We start from the raw sequence: 17825 nt of genomic DNA, 5'->3' as shown, positions 1-17825 counted from the left end.
GCAGAAAAGACAGCGTTTGCTCCAGGTCCCAGACCGGATGTTCAAGTTAATTGATGTTAAATGACCCAAATTCTATCCAGATCTTACAGTAAATATTTTTCCCCTGGGAGACTAACAGTCATGAGCCACCCGACCCTCCTTTTCTCTTCCAGCTCAGCTTTACAGCCCCTTCTCAACCACAACAAAAATAATAGCAACAGTAATTATGGCAACAACAATAAGCTATTGTCCCAGAATTCTATAGATACTAACTCATGTTATCCCATGAGATAAGTATTATTATTATCCTCACTTAACAGACAAGAAAACTGAAGTACAGGGAGGTTAAATAACTTTCCCAGACCAAGTAGGCATGCCTTGAACTCAGGCAGGCTGGCACTACACCGACTCAGGATTTTGAAGCGTCCCAGCGTCCTCTACAGCCTCGCCCGAAACTGCGTGTGCGGTGTGTGCTGGAATGGTGTGTGAGACATTCAATGTAACAATCAATTGCTAAGAACCCAACAGCCTGTTCATCTGATTCTCAAGTGGGTAGATTTCCTTTCACCATTTTTCTCTTTTGTGAAGGCACTTTGGAAAATATGATGAAGGTTGCTTTCTGGGAATTATAGCAAAATGTTTGGATTTTAACACTAACAAGGGGGAAAATGCCCTTTCAGTAATCTGTCTATCATCTTTAGACTTTAGGTTTGACCTCTCTTTTATAATGCTGTTTCTTTATGAAAAAGCAATCTAATATTGTCTAATCATAACTCCACAGAAGAAGTTAATGTAGGTAACTATTGATACACATTCTAAGACATCATTTATCAAAAGCCAGCAATGATTCTGCCTTAATTTTCAGGTCTGAATGCTGCCAACTTTTGGAAGGCAAGGCCAGAAAAATTTAATATCTTTGAATTTGCAAATAATTTCTTAGGTCTGTTAACCTAATCTTCATTTATTTTACAGAATTTGTAGTTGGGTTTCTTTTCAGGCAAGGTTCCCACAGAGAAACATGTTTTTATCATTGCAGAAGTTAGCTGGCATGAGAATGCAGGATAAGGCTGCAGTGAATTTTAGATGTAGGGAGTTGTGCTAGACATACTCAGTAAGCTAAATGACTTATCCCTCAGAAAATGACAAGTCATGGGTCTTCTGGGTCACAGTCGAAACTATGAACATTAAATCTGTGATAATGTCACTGCTCTACTGCTGCTGTTTTTCTCTGAAATAAAAACAATCTAAACTTCTTGCTTTATAGTTGCTCACTAGCTAGAAAACTTCTTTCCTTGTAATGCAGAAAGCTAAGGTTGGAAAGAATGTGATGAAACCTCTGAAAGCAATTCTAAAAGAAGAGTTCAGAGACGATAAATTCTTGAACAGGAATGAGAAAGAAACATACTGAAATGCGCCCACTCATGAAAGGGCTACAGCACGGTCCACTAGTCCTGTCTGACTTGTTACTAAGCTGCTCAGCAGAGAGTGCGGAAGACCTAAATTAGCGCCTCCCAACGCTGTTGTCCCCGGATGCTTTCAGTCCAGGAATACAAGTTGGGTCCTTCTAGCTCATCACAGAATCCTTGTGTATCTGTTGGGTTAATCCCGCTCCCCCAACCAGGCTGATTCATCTATAATTGACATTTAACATAATTTCAAAGAGTGTAATGTGTTGATTTCATACACTTAGGTAATTGAAAACTGATTACTACCATAGCATTAGCAAACACTTCCACTGGGTCACATAATTACCATTTTTGTAGTAAGAACATTTAAGATCTACTCACTAACTTTTAAGTATACAATGCAGCATTATTAGCTATAAACACCATGCTGTGCGCCAGACCCTTAGAACTTACTCATCTTACAACTGGAAGTTTATACCCTTTGACTGACTTTTGGTCTTAAAAACCTAACAGAAGTTTTTTGTAAATTTAGAATAAACATTACTTGGTTTATGTATGGAAGATCATCACCTCTCCAAGTAAATATTTTGTTAAGTTATATGCTTACTTCTGTCCCAGGCCTTTATTTTAAATTAATGGTTGTTTACTTTCTGAAAACATACTTTCCAACATTGATAGTAAGAGTCAGTAATAAGTATTTCATCAGTGATAAAGGAAATATCATAGTACTAATATTACAGTGCAGATATTGTCGCAAATCATGACTTGATATGCATTTCCTAGTCTAGTAGAATGGTATTGCATGTCACATTCCTGCTACAGACTGCTAACCAATTCTAGAAACTAGTCTTTTAACATTTCTCCCTAATGGCTGAAGTGGAAATAACAATTAAATACTAGCTAATACTTTATCAAAATGAGTGCTGAGAGACAGTCTTGACATTAAATTTCCTGGCATTTTTCAAGTTGAATCAAGAACATAACTTTCAAGCTTAACTATCTGAAGTGAATCAAATTCTTTATGCAGCAGATTCTTTGGGAGAGTGCCAGGTCTCACTGTGACATGTACAAATCAGCATAATCTGCAGCACAAAGCATACCTCCTGGCACCTTATTCGAGGAAAAGGGGAAATTGGATACTTGCCTTTAGCTCTCCTGATCAACCAAAATGACAGGACAAAAATAGACAAGGCATGGGGGAGTAGCAACCCCTAAATAATGTCTGGGCTTCATTCTACTCATAATAGAACAGCACCTTTACTCCTGGCCCATATTACCCAACACAATGAAATCAGTCACACACGGTGACATTGTGACAATTTCTGGATGATGACAGCGAATGGTAAGTGATCCTCTTTCATGGTCTGTCTCTGTTTTCTAGTCTGTAAAATCTAGGAAGGCTGGTCTCTGAACACAATACTCTGTGGAGGCATGAGGTTCAATGTGAGGAGGTCCCCAAATCCCTTCAATCCACCAGGGATTCTGAAAGAACTACTCACTCAACAGGTGGGACAGGCACCAGCAGAAAGAATTATCTAGATGTTCTAACAACAGTTTGCTTACACAACTGCATTGACCTCAGCCAGTTTAAACAAAAGAAAAAATATTTATGTCAAAGTAAAAGTAGACATTTCATTTTGCTTCTTGACAATGAAAACTGTCAATTCCTGAGTAGTTCCCTTCACTCAATGCTCTTCTATGTAGCCATCTTCACTGGTTTTTTTTTTTTTTAGGTAAGAGGGGAGATAGTGAGACAGATTCCTGCATATGCCCCAACTGGGATCCACGTAGCAACCCCATCAAGGGCCAATGCTCGAGAACTGAACTATTTTTAGTGCCTGAGGCTGATGTGCTTCAATGCAGCTATCCTCAGTGGCCAGGGCCATGCTTGAACCAACTGAGCTGCGAGAGGGAAGAGGAGAGAGAAAGAGTAGAGAGAAGAGGAGAGGGGAGAGGGGAAAAGCACATGGTCACTCCTCCTGTGTGCCCTGACCAGAAACAGAACCTGGGACATCCATATACCAGGCTGACACTCCATCTACTGAGCCACCAGCCAGGGCCCACATTTTCTATTTGTCATTTATTCTTTTATTAAAAAAATATGGCTATATCAATCTGTGTTAGGTGCAGGGGATAGAATAAATCAGATTCATAAGACCCCTGCCCTCCGGGAACTTATAGCCTACAATTATAATTAACCTTAAATTTAATTGCCACTAATCTAGCAAGTCTGGTACACAATTTTCATACGCATTATTTATTTTGCAGGGACAAGGACAATTGGAGAGGCACACAGCTTTACCTTAACCATAATATTCTACTGTGTCATACTTCCTTTGGACCATCCCAGTCTATTTATGAATAAGTGGGGTAAAGTGGAGTATTGAGGGCCACAGAAAAAACAGCTTTTTAAGGATAACATTTTAAATAGACTATTCTTTTTTCTTGCTTTCATATAAGATTAGTCATCTCTTAATATCCTTGATCTCCAAGATCAATTCCAGGCCCCCATATATCCTTCTGTTCTTTATGGTTTATTTTTTACTCAATGAATTTTGTTGTTGGCCATTTTATTTGTCACTTAGAATGTGGAAAACACTGTGGTAGTGCCTACAGAATATAAAAATAAATAGAGGTGATTTATGTTCTCAAGGAGCCTCCCAAGATAGGGAGGATAAAAGGACAAATAACCATAATAGAGGTCTATAATTAATAAGTGCCTTTGTGAAACACAAAGTTGTTCAGAGGAGCAAGAGGTCATTTCCAGACAGGAGTATCTCTTAAGGTCAAGAATGACTTCAAGGCATTTGGACTGAGAAACAGAAAGAATGAGTTGCCATCATCTAAGATAAGGAAAGCCTCGTAGCTGGAGCAAGATTAGAGGGGGGGGGGGGGGACCTGGAGTTAGGTTTAAGGCATGTTAGCTTTGAGATGTCAAGCAGGCAGTTGGATGCATTAGTCTGGAGTTTGGACGAGTGGATTGGACTGAAGATAGAAATTTAAGAGTCATGTGCATCAGAAAAAACTAAGAACTATATGAACCAATGCATAGATGGGACATAAAAATGAGACTCAGAGACATGGACAAGAATGTGATGGTAACAGGGAGTGGGGTGGAGGGGTGGGGAAGGGGCGAGGAAGGAGAGGGAGGGAGTGGGGGGAGGGTAGGGGCACAAAGAAAACCAGATAGAAAGTGACGGAGGACGATTTGACTTTGAGTGAGGGGTATGTAGCAAAATCAAAGGTCAAAATAATCTGGAGATGTTTTCTCGGAACATATGTACCCTGATTTATCAATGTCACTACATTAAAATTAATAAAAATAAGATAAAAAAAAGTCATGTGCTTATGAAAGCCCTTAAAGCCAATAGACTAAAGGAGATCACCAGAAGAGTGATTAAAGTTTATTCTTGGCCCTGGCTGGTTGGCTCAGTGGTAGAGTGTCGGCCTGGCATGCAGAAGTCCCAGGTTCAATTCCCGGCCAGGGCACACAGGGGAAGCGCCCATCTGCTTCTCCACCCTTCCCCCTCTCCTTCCTCTCTGTCTCTCTCTTCCCCTCCCGCAGCCAAGGCTCCATTGGAGCAAAGATGGCCCGGGCATTGGGGATGGCTCCTTGGCCTCTGCCCCAGGTGCTAGAGTGGCTCTGGTCGCAACAGAGCGATGCCCCGGAGGGGCAGAGCATCGCCCCCTGGTGGGCGTGCCAGGTGGATCCCGGTAGGGCGCATGCGGGAGTCTGTCTGACTGTCTCTCCCCGTTTCCAGCTTCAGAAAAATACAAAAAAAAAAGTTTAGTTCTTTAACTTCTTTCATCCCCATTTCCCTCCATTACAATGAGTTTCCACTTTATCCTCCAGTGTCTGTGGTATTCATATGACGTTTGCCATTCATGTCCACAGTTACTGTCTTTCCTACCTTTCATCCAATCTGTCAGCAAATCACATTGTCTCTACTTTTAAAATGTGACCACTTCTCACCAACTCTTCTGCTATCATCTTAGTCTCAGTCATCATCATCTTTCACATAATTACTGCGATTAGTCTAACTGGTCTTGCTGCTTCTACCATTGCCCCTTATCTATTCTTAACACAGCAGACAAAAGAATCCTTTTAACATGTAAATCACAGCATGTCACTCTTCAGTATAAAATCCTGCTCAGACTCCCAATTCACTCAGAATTAAGGCCAAGTTCCTATAACAACTTCCCAATGCCCTTTTTTTTTGTGTGTGTGTATTTTTCCGAAGCTAGAAATGGGGAGAGACAGCCAGACAGACTCCCGCATGCGCCCGACCGGGATCCACCCAGCACGCCCACCAGGGGCGAAGCTCTGCCCACCAGGAGGCGACGCTCTGCCCACCAGGGGGCGATGCTCTGCCCCTCCGGGGCGTCGCTCTGCCGAGACCAGAGCCACTCTAGCACCTGGGGCAGAGGCCAAGGAGCCATCCCCATTGCCCGGCCATCTTTGCTCCAATGGAGCCTCGGCTGCGGGAGGGGAAGAGAGAGACAGAGAGGAAGGAGAGGGGGAGGGGTGGAGAAGCAGATGGGCGCCTCTCCTGTGTGCCCTGGCCAGGAATCGAACCCGGGACTTCTGCACGCTAGGCCGACGCTCTACTACTGAGCCAATCGGCCAGGGCCTCCCAATGCCCTTTTGATCTAGTTTCCTATTTTTCACTTCCTCGATCCCTCTGCTCTAGCACACTGGCCTTCTTGCTATTCCTGAAGACAGCCGGCCTGCTCCCACATTATAACCTTTATACTGCTGGATCCACCTCCCTGAAACACTCTTCCCCAGAGAGCTGCACAGCTAACTGCTTTACCTCCTTCAAGACTGCTCAAATGTCAGCTTGTCAATGAGGCCTGCCCTGACTACCCTCCTTAAGCTTGCAATCCCTTATCTATAACCCTGATAAATCCTGGTCCCCATTAATCTACATTCTCTTTTCCCCACAGCACTTAGAACCTTTATTATAATGTACTGCTTCATTATGCTGGCTGTATCTTGTCTCTGTCCTTGTGAGCAGGTATCTTTGAATGTATTCCGACATTGCAGAACACAATTTGGAACAGCAGGCACCCAGAAGGTATATGCTTAATGATCAACAGTGATTCTGTCAATTCTAGCTCCAATTAATGGAAAGATAGCAGCGCCATTAACTATTCATCATGGGATGAGGGGGAAAGGCCAAGTCCTTTTGTCTGTCTTGTTTTTGTGTGGGGCTGGTGAAGATTGAAGGGAGGAGAAAGAGGGAGTTACAAAGGAAGAGATAAAAGGAGAAAACACGTTTTACTTTTAGCTATACTGAGTCTGAGTTGCAAAGATGTTCGTGAGAACATCTCTCACAGGGAAATGGAAAGGGGGCGCTAGTGCTTAGGGAAAAGCCCTGGAGAGATGTGGAAATGGGGAGCTGGAACCACCAGCGGAGAGGGGCGAGGTAAAGACAGGCATGGTCATGGACACGATTATCCCAGGGAGCCTAGAGCACGAGGGGAGAAGACAGCAAAGGTAAAAGACTTGAAGAAGATCTACATTTAGAGGGCTAGAGAAGAAGAGAACTCAGAGAAGATGGAATACAAAAACAAAAGCCACAGAAAGTCAGTAAGCTGACGGTGTCAAATGTGGCAGAATGAGTTAGTGGTTTAAGGACGGAAAGAGGCCACTGGTTTTGACAATCAGGAGATCACTAGTTGAAAGAGTAATTTCAGAAGCACGGTAAGGACAGGGAGAAAGCAAGCAGTAAGAATTCGAGGCAGGTAGGTTAGTCTTCTGAGAAGTGTGGCAACAAAAAGAAGGAGCGATGAGACAGAGGATCTGCGGGAAGTAGGATAAAAGGTAGTGCTGCTTTTAGCTTTCAGGGAGTGGAGAGAGGGGAGGCCACCACTCTATGTCTGTGGGACAAAATGAAAGGAGGAAGTGGTGGAGACATTACAGATACAAGAGAGGTAAAATTTTATAAAGCTGAAAGACCTTGCTCATTTAGAGGTCACCACCTCCTACCCCACACCCCAAACGTTCAGAGGGGAGGCAACAACACAGAGAGACGAAGATAATGCCAAAATCAGAAGCACCCTGTGAGAAGTGAAGATGGCAGAAGAACAGAACCATGAGATGGAAGAGTGGCTTAGGAAGTATGGGACAGAATGAGTAAAGATATTGGAGACAATCTAAGGAAGGGGGCTGTAAGATAGCTTTGAATTTTCTTAAGTGAGAAGACCCCTGAAACCCTAAGAGATTTAGAACAAAATGGTTTCAAAGGACAACTGAAGGAAAATCTATATGTAGCGATAGAAGGTTTCTTAATCCCACATTCCCCTTATACCTTCTATAATATGGACTTTCTTACTGTCTTTTAAATTGACATTTCCTAAAGACTTTGTACTATTCCTTTCTCTCTCTCTCTTAGTTAAAAACATCTTCTGGCAGAGATGGGCACATCTCTAGAATGAATAGGCTATTTCTGTTCTCTATCCTAGTCCTCTCCTAAAATGAGAAGATACTAAATATGATCACTATCAAGCTCTTTATTTTGAAATACACACACCTCATTCTAAAACACATAATGAAAGCAATTTTTTTAGTGCAAAATTCAGAAAACATCACATCTGCAGCAAAACAACATAAAATTCTACACATTCTAAGTGAAGAATCTATTTCCTACAGATCCTTTAATAAAACAGGCAGAGTTCCCTCTATTGGAGGAGGTAATGTTTTCTCCAGAGGAAAGGCAGAGTCTGATTTCAGCCACGTGGGATAGATAGGAACTAGCTCTCAAAGCCAACATATTCCAGATATGTGTTTTTCTCTTTCTCTCAGACTTTTCTTTCCTTAAGAGGCACACATAAGACAAGTCACAGTCCCCTTGCTATCTTTCTGTGCTGAATGCATATTGTCTTTAAGGTATGATAATTTAATCTGAATGACCATTATGACTACATTTAAATCTGGCTCCAAATAGCTTTTTAATTATGACCTAGTCAAAAGCTCAGGCTTTGGAGTGTCAAAGATACGGTTCAAATCTTGGTTCCATCAGCTGCGTCAGCCTTAGACAACTTACTTTACCCAGCTGAGAGCCTGCACCATACCTAAAAAAGTGGGAGTAGTAACAGTGCCAACCTTGTAAGGTTGTGTGGTTTAAACAAGATGATGCTTCTAAAGTGCCTGATAATGAGGAAGTACTGTATGAATGCTTTTATTGGACTCTTTTAACTACTCCCCAAACCTGACCTAAATAAGCCATATTTTCCTGTCCTTTTTTTTTTTACTTTAAAAAAATTTTTATTCATTTTAGAGAGGAGAGTGGGGAGCGGCAGGAAGCATCAACTCCCATGTGTGCCTTGACCAGACAAGTGCAGGGTTTTGAACCAGCGACCTCAGCGTTCCAGGTCGATGCTTTATCCACTGCGCCACCACAGGTCAGTGTCTCTAACTCTTTAACCACCACTTTTCCATTTTCCACTGGTTAAAATCCTTCAAGATCTACTGCAACTGTAACCACCTGTATGAAACCTTATCTGCAAATGACCTCTTTCTCCTCTGAACAACATTTGTGCTTTGTTAGGCAGATAAAATGTATTATGCTCACTTTGTTAAAGATAACAGGAGGAGGCCGTTGCCCAGGTGATATTAATGTGTGTTGGGGATCATTGTAGCCTGGGGCTTGGTTTTGGGATTAAGCCTTTCCTACCCTTTTTTGATGTGAGGTGGTACAATCCAATCATGCCTCAGAGAAGTGACTTTGTATTAGAGACTTCCCTATTATGTATATTGGATTAAGGGTTTGGATTTCTACACTATAAAATAGGGTCGGAGCGGGAGCTTGGGTTCTTGGTTCCTGAGGTTAGCATGAGAGACGAGAGAGAGTAGAGCCAGCAGCGGAAGGAGGCCACGTGAAGGAGGCCAGGAAAAGCAGCCAAGATGGCGGAGTGCTGAGTGAGATGCCAGTTTGTGTAGAGTTTGTATCAGGGATAAGGAAGGAGATGGGGAACAGAGGTGAATAAGTCTAGTGAGCCAGAAACCTTTGATTCTAGGAAACTCGGATAAATCAGTAGCTTTGTGAGCACTGAATGTGACTGGGTTTTGGAGCCCAGTGTGTATTTTTACTTGCCCGCCGGGTGCAAGCTAGATTAAAGACTATGGCCACCAGTTTTTGGCTCCACTGTTTCTTTACCGACTGTCCGAATCCAATGCGAACCTGCATGGACCAGGCTGCTGTGATGGTAGCTCTGGCCCTGGCTGCTGGCTTTACATGCTTCACAAAGAGAACTTACTAATTACTGACCTTTATTATGATCATTGATGTTCCTCTATTTTAGAAGACCCCTTGAGAACATAAATCACCTTTATTCATTTTTATATTCTTTAGGTTTCAACACAATGCTTTGTACATTCTAAGTGGTGAATAAAAGCAAAAACAATAAAACTCATACAGTAAAAAAATAAAATTATAAAAAATATGAAAACATGGGGTATTATATCAAATTGATTTTAGAGAGCAGAGATCATAAAAAAAAGTCCAATCTGCATAAAAGCAAGAAAAAGAATAATAGGTTTACTTTGTAATAATTAAACAGTCATATTTCAAAAACATGACAGCATTACATGAAGATATTAAAGGTAAAAAAACTAGAAAAAATTTTAGTGCATACAACAAACCAATTTAACACTTGAGTATCCCTACATGTAAATAAGAACAGTCTTTATAACAGCAAAAATAGTAAAAAAAAAAAAAGAATGTAGTTTTTTTTTTTAAACTACTAAATGACTAAAGTTACAAAATATCCTGATCTCAATTTCCTGTAATAAGAATGTAAGAAAGAACACCATAAGTAAAAAAGTAAAAAGACTTACTGGCTTCAGATTTTGGAGTATTTCTGAGAGTGACATTATGAGTAGGATGGTATTAAAGTCATTTATGTTCTTACTGGTTTTCTGACTAAAAATAAAATTTATTGCAATGGAACTTACTTTTAAAAAACTGAAGTCAAACCAATGATGACCTAATCATATCCTGAACGGCCTTTTCTTCCCTAGGAAGATACTTAGGTAACGCTGTATGAAAAGTATGAACTAGCTATGCTGAATGATGTCCACACTAAGTATGCCTAAAAGCCAGAAGTAACTACCAGAGTTCCAAAGTGGATAATGAGGATGGTAAGCTTAATGAGATAAATTACCAGAGTTTTGTCTCCAGATTCTACAGGCTGGGAATTCAACTCCATGTAGAAGAAATTTCTCATGAAATAGTGCATAAGTGCCCTGCTTCTGAGCGCCAAGGCTACTCCCAGAGGAAGCGCAAAGAGGAGTGAAGTCACCGGTAGGCTCTTACACTCCACGTGCAGAAACTGGATCATGTGAAAATTGGCAGAAAGGTCCTGTCTGACAGGAGAAATTAAAGATTTCTCAGGCTTGAACATTGCTGGTGGCATTATAAATCAGTATGTTACTTGGCAATGTACATCAAGAGCCACATAAACTTTCAAACCCTCTGGCGGACTAATTTCACTTCTAGGAATCCACCGTAAAGATCATTACCAGTAATACTATTACTAAATTACAGTTCAGTCACATGATTTAGCTTTTTTTTTTTTTTAAAAAAAGGGGAGTACTCAGAAACAAATTATGCTTAATCAGAAAGCAAATAGAAAAATGCATCTTCTCAAACAAACACTTAAAATACAATTACTATGAGACCATAGTTTTCTTTGATATTAAAAAAATGCAAACTGTGTGCTAGAAGACTTGGGAACCCACAGGGATGCCTACTCTTCCCACTCCTCAGCCCGGGAAGGGCCCGACCATCGCAAGTGGCAGAAAAGAGGAATAAAAAGCACAAAGATTAAAAAAAAAAAAAAAAAAGAAGTAAAAGATTTTATTTATTTGAGACAACTGTTTATATAAGAAAAATTAAAGACTATAAATTCCAACTAGACCTAGGAATGAATTTAGCAAGGGTGTAGGATACAAAGTTACTATAGAGATCAACTGTATTTTTACATATTATTAGCAAATTTTTAAAATTTCATTTATAATAGTTTTGGAAAACAAAATAAATTCAATAAAATACTTCCAAGATCAGATGAGATCCGGCGTATTCAGGCTGGTATGGCCATAGACAATTTAATAAAATACATGCAAGACTTGTACAATTGGAAACCAAAAAACACTGTGGACAGAAGTAAAACACCTAAATAATACAAAGATATAATAATAATAAGCTCATGATCGAAAGACAATAAAGTATTAGGAAGCCATCAACTGTCCCTAAATTCACCTACAGACACAATGTAATCCTAATCATAATCCCACCAGATACTTTTGTTTTGTTTTCTAATGAAAACTGACAAGCTCATTCTAAAATTTATCGAATACCTGACCAGGCAGTGGCACAGTAGATAGAGTGTCGACCGGCGATGCTGAGGATCCAGGTTCAAAACTGAGCTCGCCAGCTTGAGCGCGGGCTCATCCACCTTGAGCACAGGGTCACTGGCTTGAGCTTGGGATCATAGACATGACCTTATGGTTGCTCACTTGAGCACAAAGGTCACTGGCTTGAAGCCCAAGGTCGCTGACTAGAGCAAGGAGTCACTGTTATCTAGAATATTCAGAGTAATATGTAAACACAACAAACTTAAATGACTTATACTATCTGACTTCTAAACTTATCATAAAGCTGCAAGATACTGTGGTATTGACAAACAGATCAGTGAAACAGAGTGCCAGAAATAGACCCATATTTAGACAGCCATTTGATTATCAATCAAGTCACCAAAGCAATGAGTAAAGGCAAGTTTTGTTGTTTTTCAAACATGGTGCTGGAATAACTAAATGTTAATAATGAAGAAAGAAAATAAACCTTGACACCCTACTTCCAACAAAATGCAGAATGTTCATTTCAGATGTATCACAGACCTAAATGTAAAAGCTAAAACCATCAAGCTTTTTAGAGGAAAATACTGAATACACTTGTTACTTGAGATAGGCAAAGGTTTCTTGAATATGACTTAGAAAGCAATAACTAAAAAAAATTGATAAATTAGACATCATCAAAATCAAAAACTTTAGTTCATCCAAAGACACCAATAAGAAAATAAAGAAATAAGCTACAAACTAGGATAAAATTTTTGTGAAACACACATTTAACAAAGAATTAATATCCAGAATATATTTTAAAAATTCTCACAACTCAATGATAAAAACAACTTAATTAGAAAATGGCTAAATGATGTGAACAGATAGTTCACAAAAGAAGATAATACAAATTGCTAACAAGCACATAAGAAAGTGCTGAATATCATTAGGGAAATGCAAATTAAACTCACATAAGATGGCTATAAAATTAAAAAGATTAATGTCAAGCATTGACAAAGATATGAAGTAACCAGAACTCTTAAGCATTATTGGTGGAAGTGTAAAATGGTACTACATTGGAATAAAATCAAGAAGTTTCTAAGAAAACTAAACAGTCGTCTATCTTAACTCTCTGAGTAGTAGAAACGTTCATGTACGTCCTCATGCCTCCTGAGCATCCAGAGTATGTTGTAACAAAATTTTTTATTTTAAAAATGTGAAAGGCAATATTAAAAAAAGGCAAATGTGTGTTCTTGTTTCCATAAGTTGGAAACAAACATGATTTTAAATTTAAAAAACGTAACTGGAACTAATTTCATTTTTTGAAGCAAAACAAAACAACACACACACACAAAAACTCCCGGGGGTCAGCAAGCATGAGAAAAACTCACTACTCAAGGGGTTAAGACCTAGCAAATGCTGTCCTAAGTACTGTTCCAAGATAAATGCAAACAAATGTCAATAACAAAAGAAATTGTACAAGGATGTTCACAGTAGCTTTACTCAAAATAGCCAAAAAAAGCAGAAGTAGGCAAATTTTCTTTAACATGGGGAATAAACTGTGGCATATTCATACAATGAAATATTACTCAGCAATAAAAAGGAACAAGCTACTTGTTACAACATGAATAAAAACCTCTAAACAGGCTCTGGCCGGTTGGCTCAGCAGTAGAGCGTCGGCTTGGTGTGCGAGGGACCCAGGTTCGATTCCTGGCCAGGGCACATAGGAGAAGCGCCCATTTGCTTCTCCACCCCCCCCCTTCCTCTCTGTCTCTCTCTTCCCCTCCCGCAGCCAAGGCTCCATTGGAGCAAAGATGGCCCGGGCGCTGGGGATGGCTCTTTGGCCTCTGCCCCAGGCGCTAGAGTGGCTCTGGTCGCGGCAGAGTGATGCCCCGGAGGGGCAGAGCATGCCCCCTGGTGGAGCGTCGCCCCTGGTGGGCATGCCGGGTGGATCCCGGTCGGGCGCATGCGGGAGTCTGTCTGACTGTCTCTCCCCGTTTCCAGCTTCAGAAAAATACAAAAACAAAAAAACAAACAACAAAAAAACCTCTAAACATTATATTGAAAGAAGCCTTACACAAAAGAGCACAACTCTTTGGTACCTACGAAGTTCTAGGTGAGGCAAACTAATCTTTGGCAGAGAAACATCAGAACATGTGAGGCTGGGGCAGAGATCTTCTGGGAAGGGGTACAAGAGAATGTTTTAGGATGATGATTACTTTTTACCTTGATAGCAGTTTGCGTTATACAGCTACAATTATTTATATGCTAAAACTCAGCTAATGTACACTTAAAATTTAACTGTATATAAATTTATTTCAAAAGAAAAAAACTTAAAATAATATAATTCTACTTAATAATAGGCATGCTGAAGTATTAGTTGAAAATATACTGATGTCTGCAAATTTCTTTTAAAATACATAAAAGAATAAGATGGGGTGATAGACAAATAGATTAGAGTAGATAAGTGGAAAAACAGGCATGATAAAATAATGATGAAATCTACGTGTGGGTATAGAAATTTATTGTAAAAATGTTTTTTCAACTTTTGTATATGTTTAAAATTCACAAAAAAAAAATGATGGGAGAGGCCCTGGCCGGTGGCTCAGTAAATGGAGTGTCAGCCTGACAAATGGATGTCCCAGGTTCAATTCCTGGTCAGGGCTCACAAGAGAAGCGACCATCTACTTTACTCCCAACCCCCATTCCCTTCCTCTTCACCTCCCACAGTCAGTGGCTCAGTGGGTTTGATCATCAGCCCCCGGTGCTGAGGATAGCTCAGTTGGTCCAAAGGCCTCAGCCTCAAGTGCTAAAAATAGCTCTGTTGATTTGAGCATCACCCAACAGGGGTTGCCAGGTGGATAAAAAAAAAAAAAATGTTGGGAGAAAATCAACTGTCACTGTTTTGATTTTGATAAAACGGTATTTTTTACTTGTTTTGTTCTATTTTCTAAGTTCTCTATAATGCGCAATATATAGCCTATAATTTTACACATTTTTAAAAGAAAAAAAATCAATTACATTTATCAAGTAATCAAATATCAATTATTTCAAAACAAGTTTAAAATCTCACTTTAGAGTCAATGAAAGTTAAAATATTCAGTATTTGTAAGCCTACCATTACTTAACTCACCAAAAGCCTTAAACTATTTATAGCAAGTCACTGGTTTTTAACTAATTAAGATTTATTTAATTAATCAAATGTGATATTAAGATTTTTTTTTCTTTTAGGGCCTTACACAGTTTCCTGTACATAGCCCTGCTCCACCCCACCCCATACCCATACCATCCTGTGTTAATGTATGCACTTTAAAAGTACATCATTTCTTAGACTCTAATAACCAAGCAGGGTAGTATTTCTTAAGAAATCTGAGAGCTGGCTGTTTACTTTCAAAAGGGCTTTATCTTTAGATAAGCATGAGCTTTCAGCCAGGTGCTAGTCATTTGTGTCTTGTTAATTTCCAAAACAAACAGAGGAGAGTGCCATGCAATTTCCATTACACACACTTCACCATTAGTACCAGGGTTTATTGGCTTGACACTGCTCCAGGAATAAGGGTTTCATTCCTCACTGTAATAAAATAATGTGCCACATAACTCAGCAATGCGGAACTTCTGAAAAATGTTGTCATGTTAAACACGGTCATATATTTAGTCCCCATTATACCAAAACAAAGGCCATTTGCTGCAGAGAACTTACACTGGGCATGGAGAATTCTCACATGGGCCTCGGACTTACCTCCTTGCTATGTCATAGGATTCTGGGTGAATACAAGTTTGGTCCAAAGGATCTGGCTTCAGGACAACATTCGCTGTGGTTTTGCTCTTCTTCTTGCCCTGCTTCTCATTTGTGCCCTCAGCACCTGCTGGTAATGTCAGGACAGCCCCCTGACTTGGGCCGGCAGATTCAGTTTGCTGACTACTAAAAGCATTTGAAACAAGGGACGGGGCGAGAGGAATGGTGAGGTTGGGTAGAAAAGAAAAGAAACTTTCATTAAAAATGTGCTTATTTCTCTGCCACACACAAACAGCAACCAGATCCTGACCATTCACTTCACAGAAATGACCACTTATTTATGTCAACACTGTGAATAGAATTTTCTGTTACTTAAAGCCCGAACCATTCCTAACTGATTCAGCCTGTATAACTGTCATTCTAGAAGAGAAAAGAGAAGAATGGAGGGAAATAAGAAGGGAAAGAAGAAAAAAAGATAATTTCCCAGAGCAGAAGAAAAATACAAGTTCTCAAATTAAAAGAACCTACTGAGTATAAAACAGGATAAATGGAAAAAGACTCATATTTGACACAGTGTTGAGAAACTTTAGACTATGGTAAGTCTAGAGAGAAAAATAAAATAGATTTCTTCTAAAGGAACTAGAATCAGACCGGCATGAAATTTCTCATCGACAAATCAGGTGCCAGAACACAATGGTGCAATATCTTAAAAGTTTTAAGAGAAAATGATTTTGAATCTAGAATCATATACCCAAACTAGCATTCAAAGAGGAGGGCAAATAAAATCATTTCAGACATGCAATGTTAGTGCAACCCACATAATATATAACCTTTCTGAAAAGAATTTCATAAGGATATATATTCCAGTAAAAACAATGAGCTCAAGAAAAATGATAATGTGGGCTACATAAAAACTTATTAAGTTAAATAACTGCTCATCAATAACGTAAAAAAGATATACAAAAAAAAAAAAACCAGTCTGAAACTAAAATCCCAGGTCATCTCATTATGGGATGCAGAATAAAGGTAGAAGTTGGGACAGACTTAAGGTTCTAGTCTTCTTAGAGCAGGACAGAGACACTAGAGGTCAGTCCAATTAGCTTTAAATATACTGCTCTTAAAAACTAGGGGATATTTCAAAATGAATATAAAGTGATAAAAAAAAAAGCATTTTTCTTATTAAACAAGAATAGAAAAGTAAACGACAAGTCAAAGAAAGTTGTTCAATTATGCAAATGAGATGCAAAAACAAGTTTTATTTCATTGGTGAAAATGCACTATACAAAAGGCTGAAAGTACTGGAGTACCTGCACGTTCCCCAATCCCCTAAGTTTTGTGAGCAGTGTATAATCACCACAAGAATAAAAAATATACAACATGAAGTCATTAACGGGAGATAAAAATTAGGTAGAAAAAACAAGGAGAAAACTTGTTAACTGATAAATCTGATGAACAACATGAAAGGAAAAGAATAAGAAAGTATCATGAAGAGAAAATATGTAAAACAAAAGATTAAGTCCAAACATATCAATAAATTTGAATATATTACTACATGATTGACCAAAATCATGAAATCTATTTGTTTACAAGAGTCACAGAAATTAATTAAATGCCATAGAAAGTTTGAAAATAAAAATATACCAAGCATATTCAGAAAAGACAAAAATAGCAACAGTGATAGCAAACAAAATAGATTTCAAAGCAAAGAATATTCAATGAGATAGCAATAGTCCATTTGGAATAAAGGGAACAAAGGTATGATCTATCAAGAAGATTTAACAGTCATGAATATTTGAGTACTTCATAATCAGTTGAAAAAAAAGTTTTGAAACAAATGTGTACCAATGGACAATGATTAAATTATGATCCATCTATAAATTATCTATTATGTAGACATTATAAAAAATGATATATAAATCTGTATGTAATATCTGGGAGGAGATCGAAGATATTATATATTACTGAAACAAATAAAGCAAGTGTCAAGTAGTTATATAGAATGATCCATTCTGTATGCATTTAAAAATCTATACAAGCTGATATAATTAAAAATTTATTTTTATTTAAAAAAAATTTCCATTCATTTGAGAGGGAGAGAGAGAGAACGTGAGAGAGAAGCATCAACACATTCCACTTAGTTGTCCCTTCATTGATTATTTCTACTTACCCTCACCAGGATCAAGCCTGCAAACCTGGCATGCCAGGTGGAAGTTCTATTCACTTAACCACCTGGCCAAGGCCAAAAATTTATTTTCAAAAAGCAATATATAAGAAATTATTTAGTCTGACTGGGAGTAGCATAGTGGGCAGGTGTCCACTGGGAACACTGAAGTCAATGGTTTTGAGTTTGGGCTTATCAGTA

At 39.0% G+C, this 17825-nt stretch overlaps 1 protein-coding gene across 2 annotated transcripts in view; it reads right to left on the bottom strand.

The window, feature by feature from the left end:
* The window catches only part of SRBD1 (S1 RNA binding domain 1), a 203522-nt gene that overhangs the window by 17231 nt on the left and 168466 nt on the right, over positions 1-17825 (bottom strand). Inside the window, exon 19 of one of the 2 annotated variants that reach the window (XM_066378352.1) lies at positions 15467-15649. In XM_066378352.1, the coding sequence (XP_066234449.1) occupies positions 15467-15649 (183 nt within the window). The remainder of the gene's footprint in view (positions 1-15466; positions 15650-17825) is intronic. The other variant, XM_066378353.1, reaches the window with a different exon arrangement.

This window comes from Saccopteryx leptura, chromosome 3, assembly GCF_036850995.1.
Source record: "Saccopteryx leptura isolate mSacLep1 chromosome 3, mSacLep1_pri_phased_curated, whole genome shotgun sequence".
Classification (NCBI taxonomy): Eukaryota; Metazoa; Chordata; class Mammalia; order Chiroptera; family Emballonuridae; genus Saccopteryx; species Saccopteryx leptura.
Note: the sequence above shows the minus strand (reverse complement) of the source record. Positions and strands in the feature narration are given on the sequence as shown.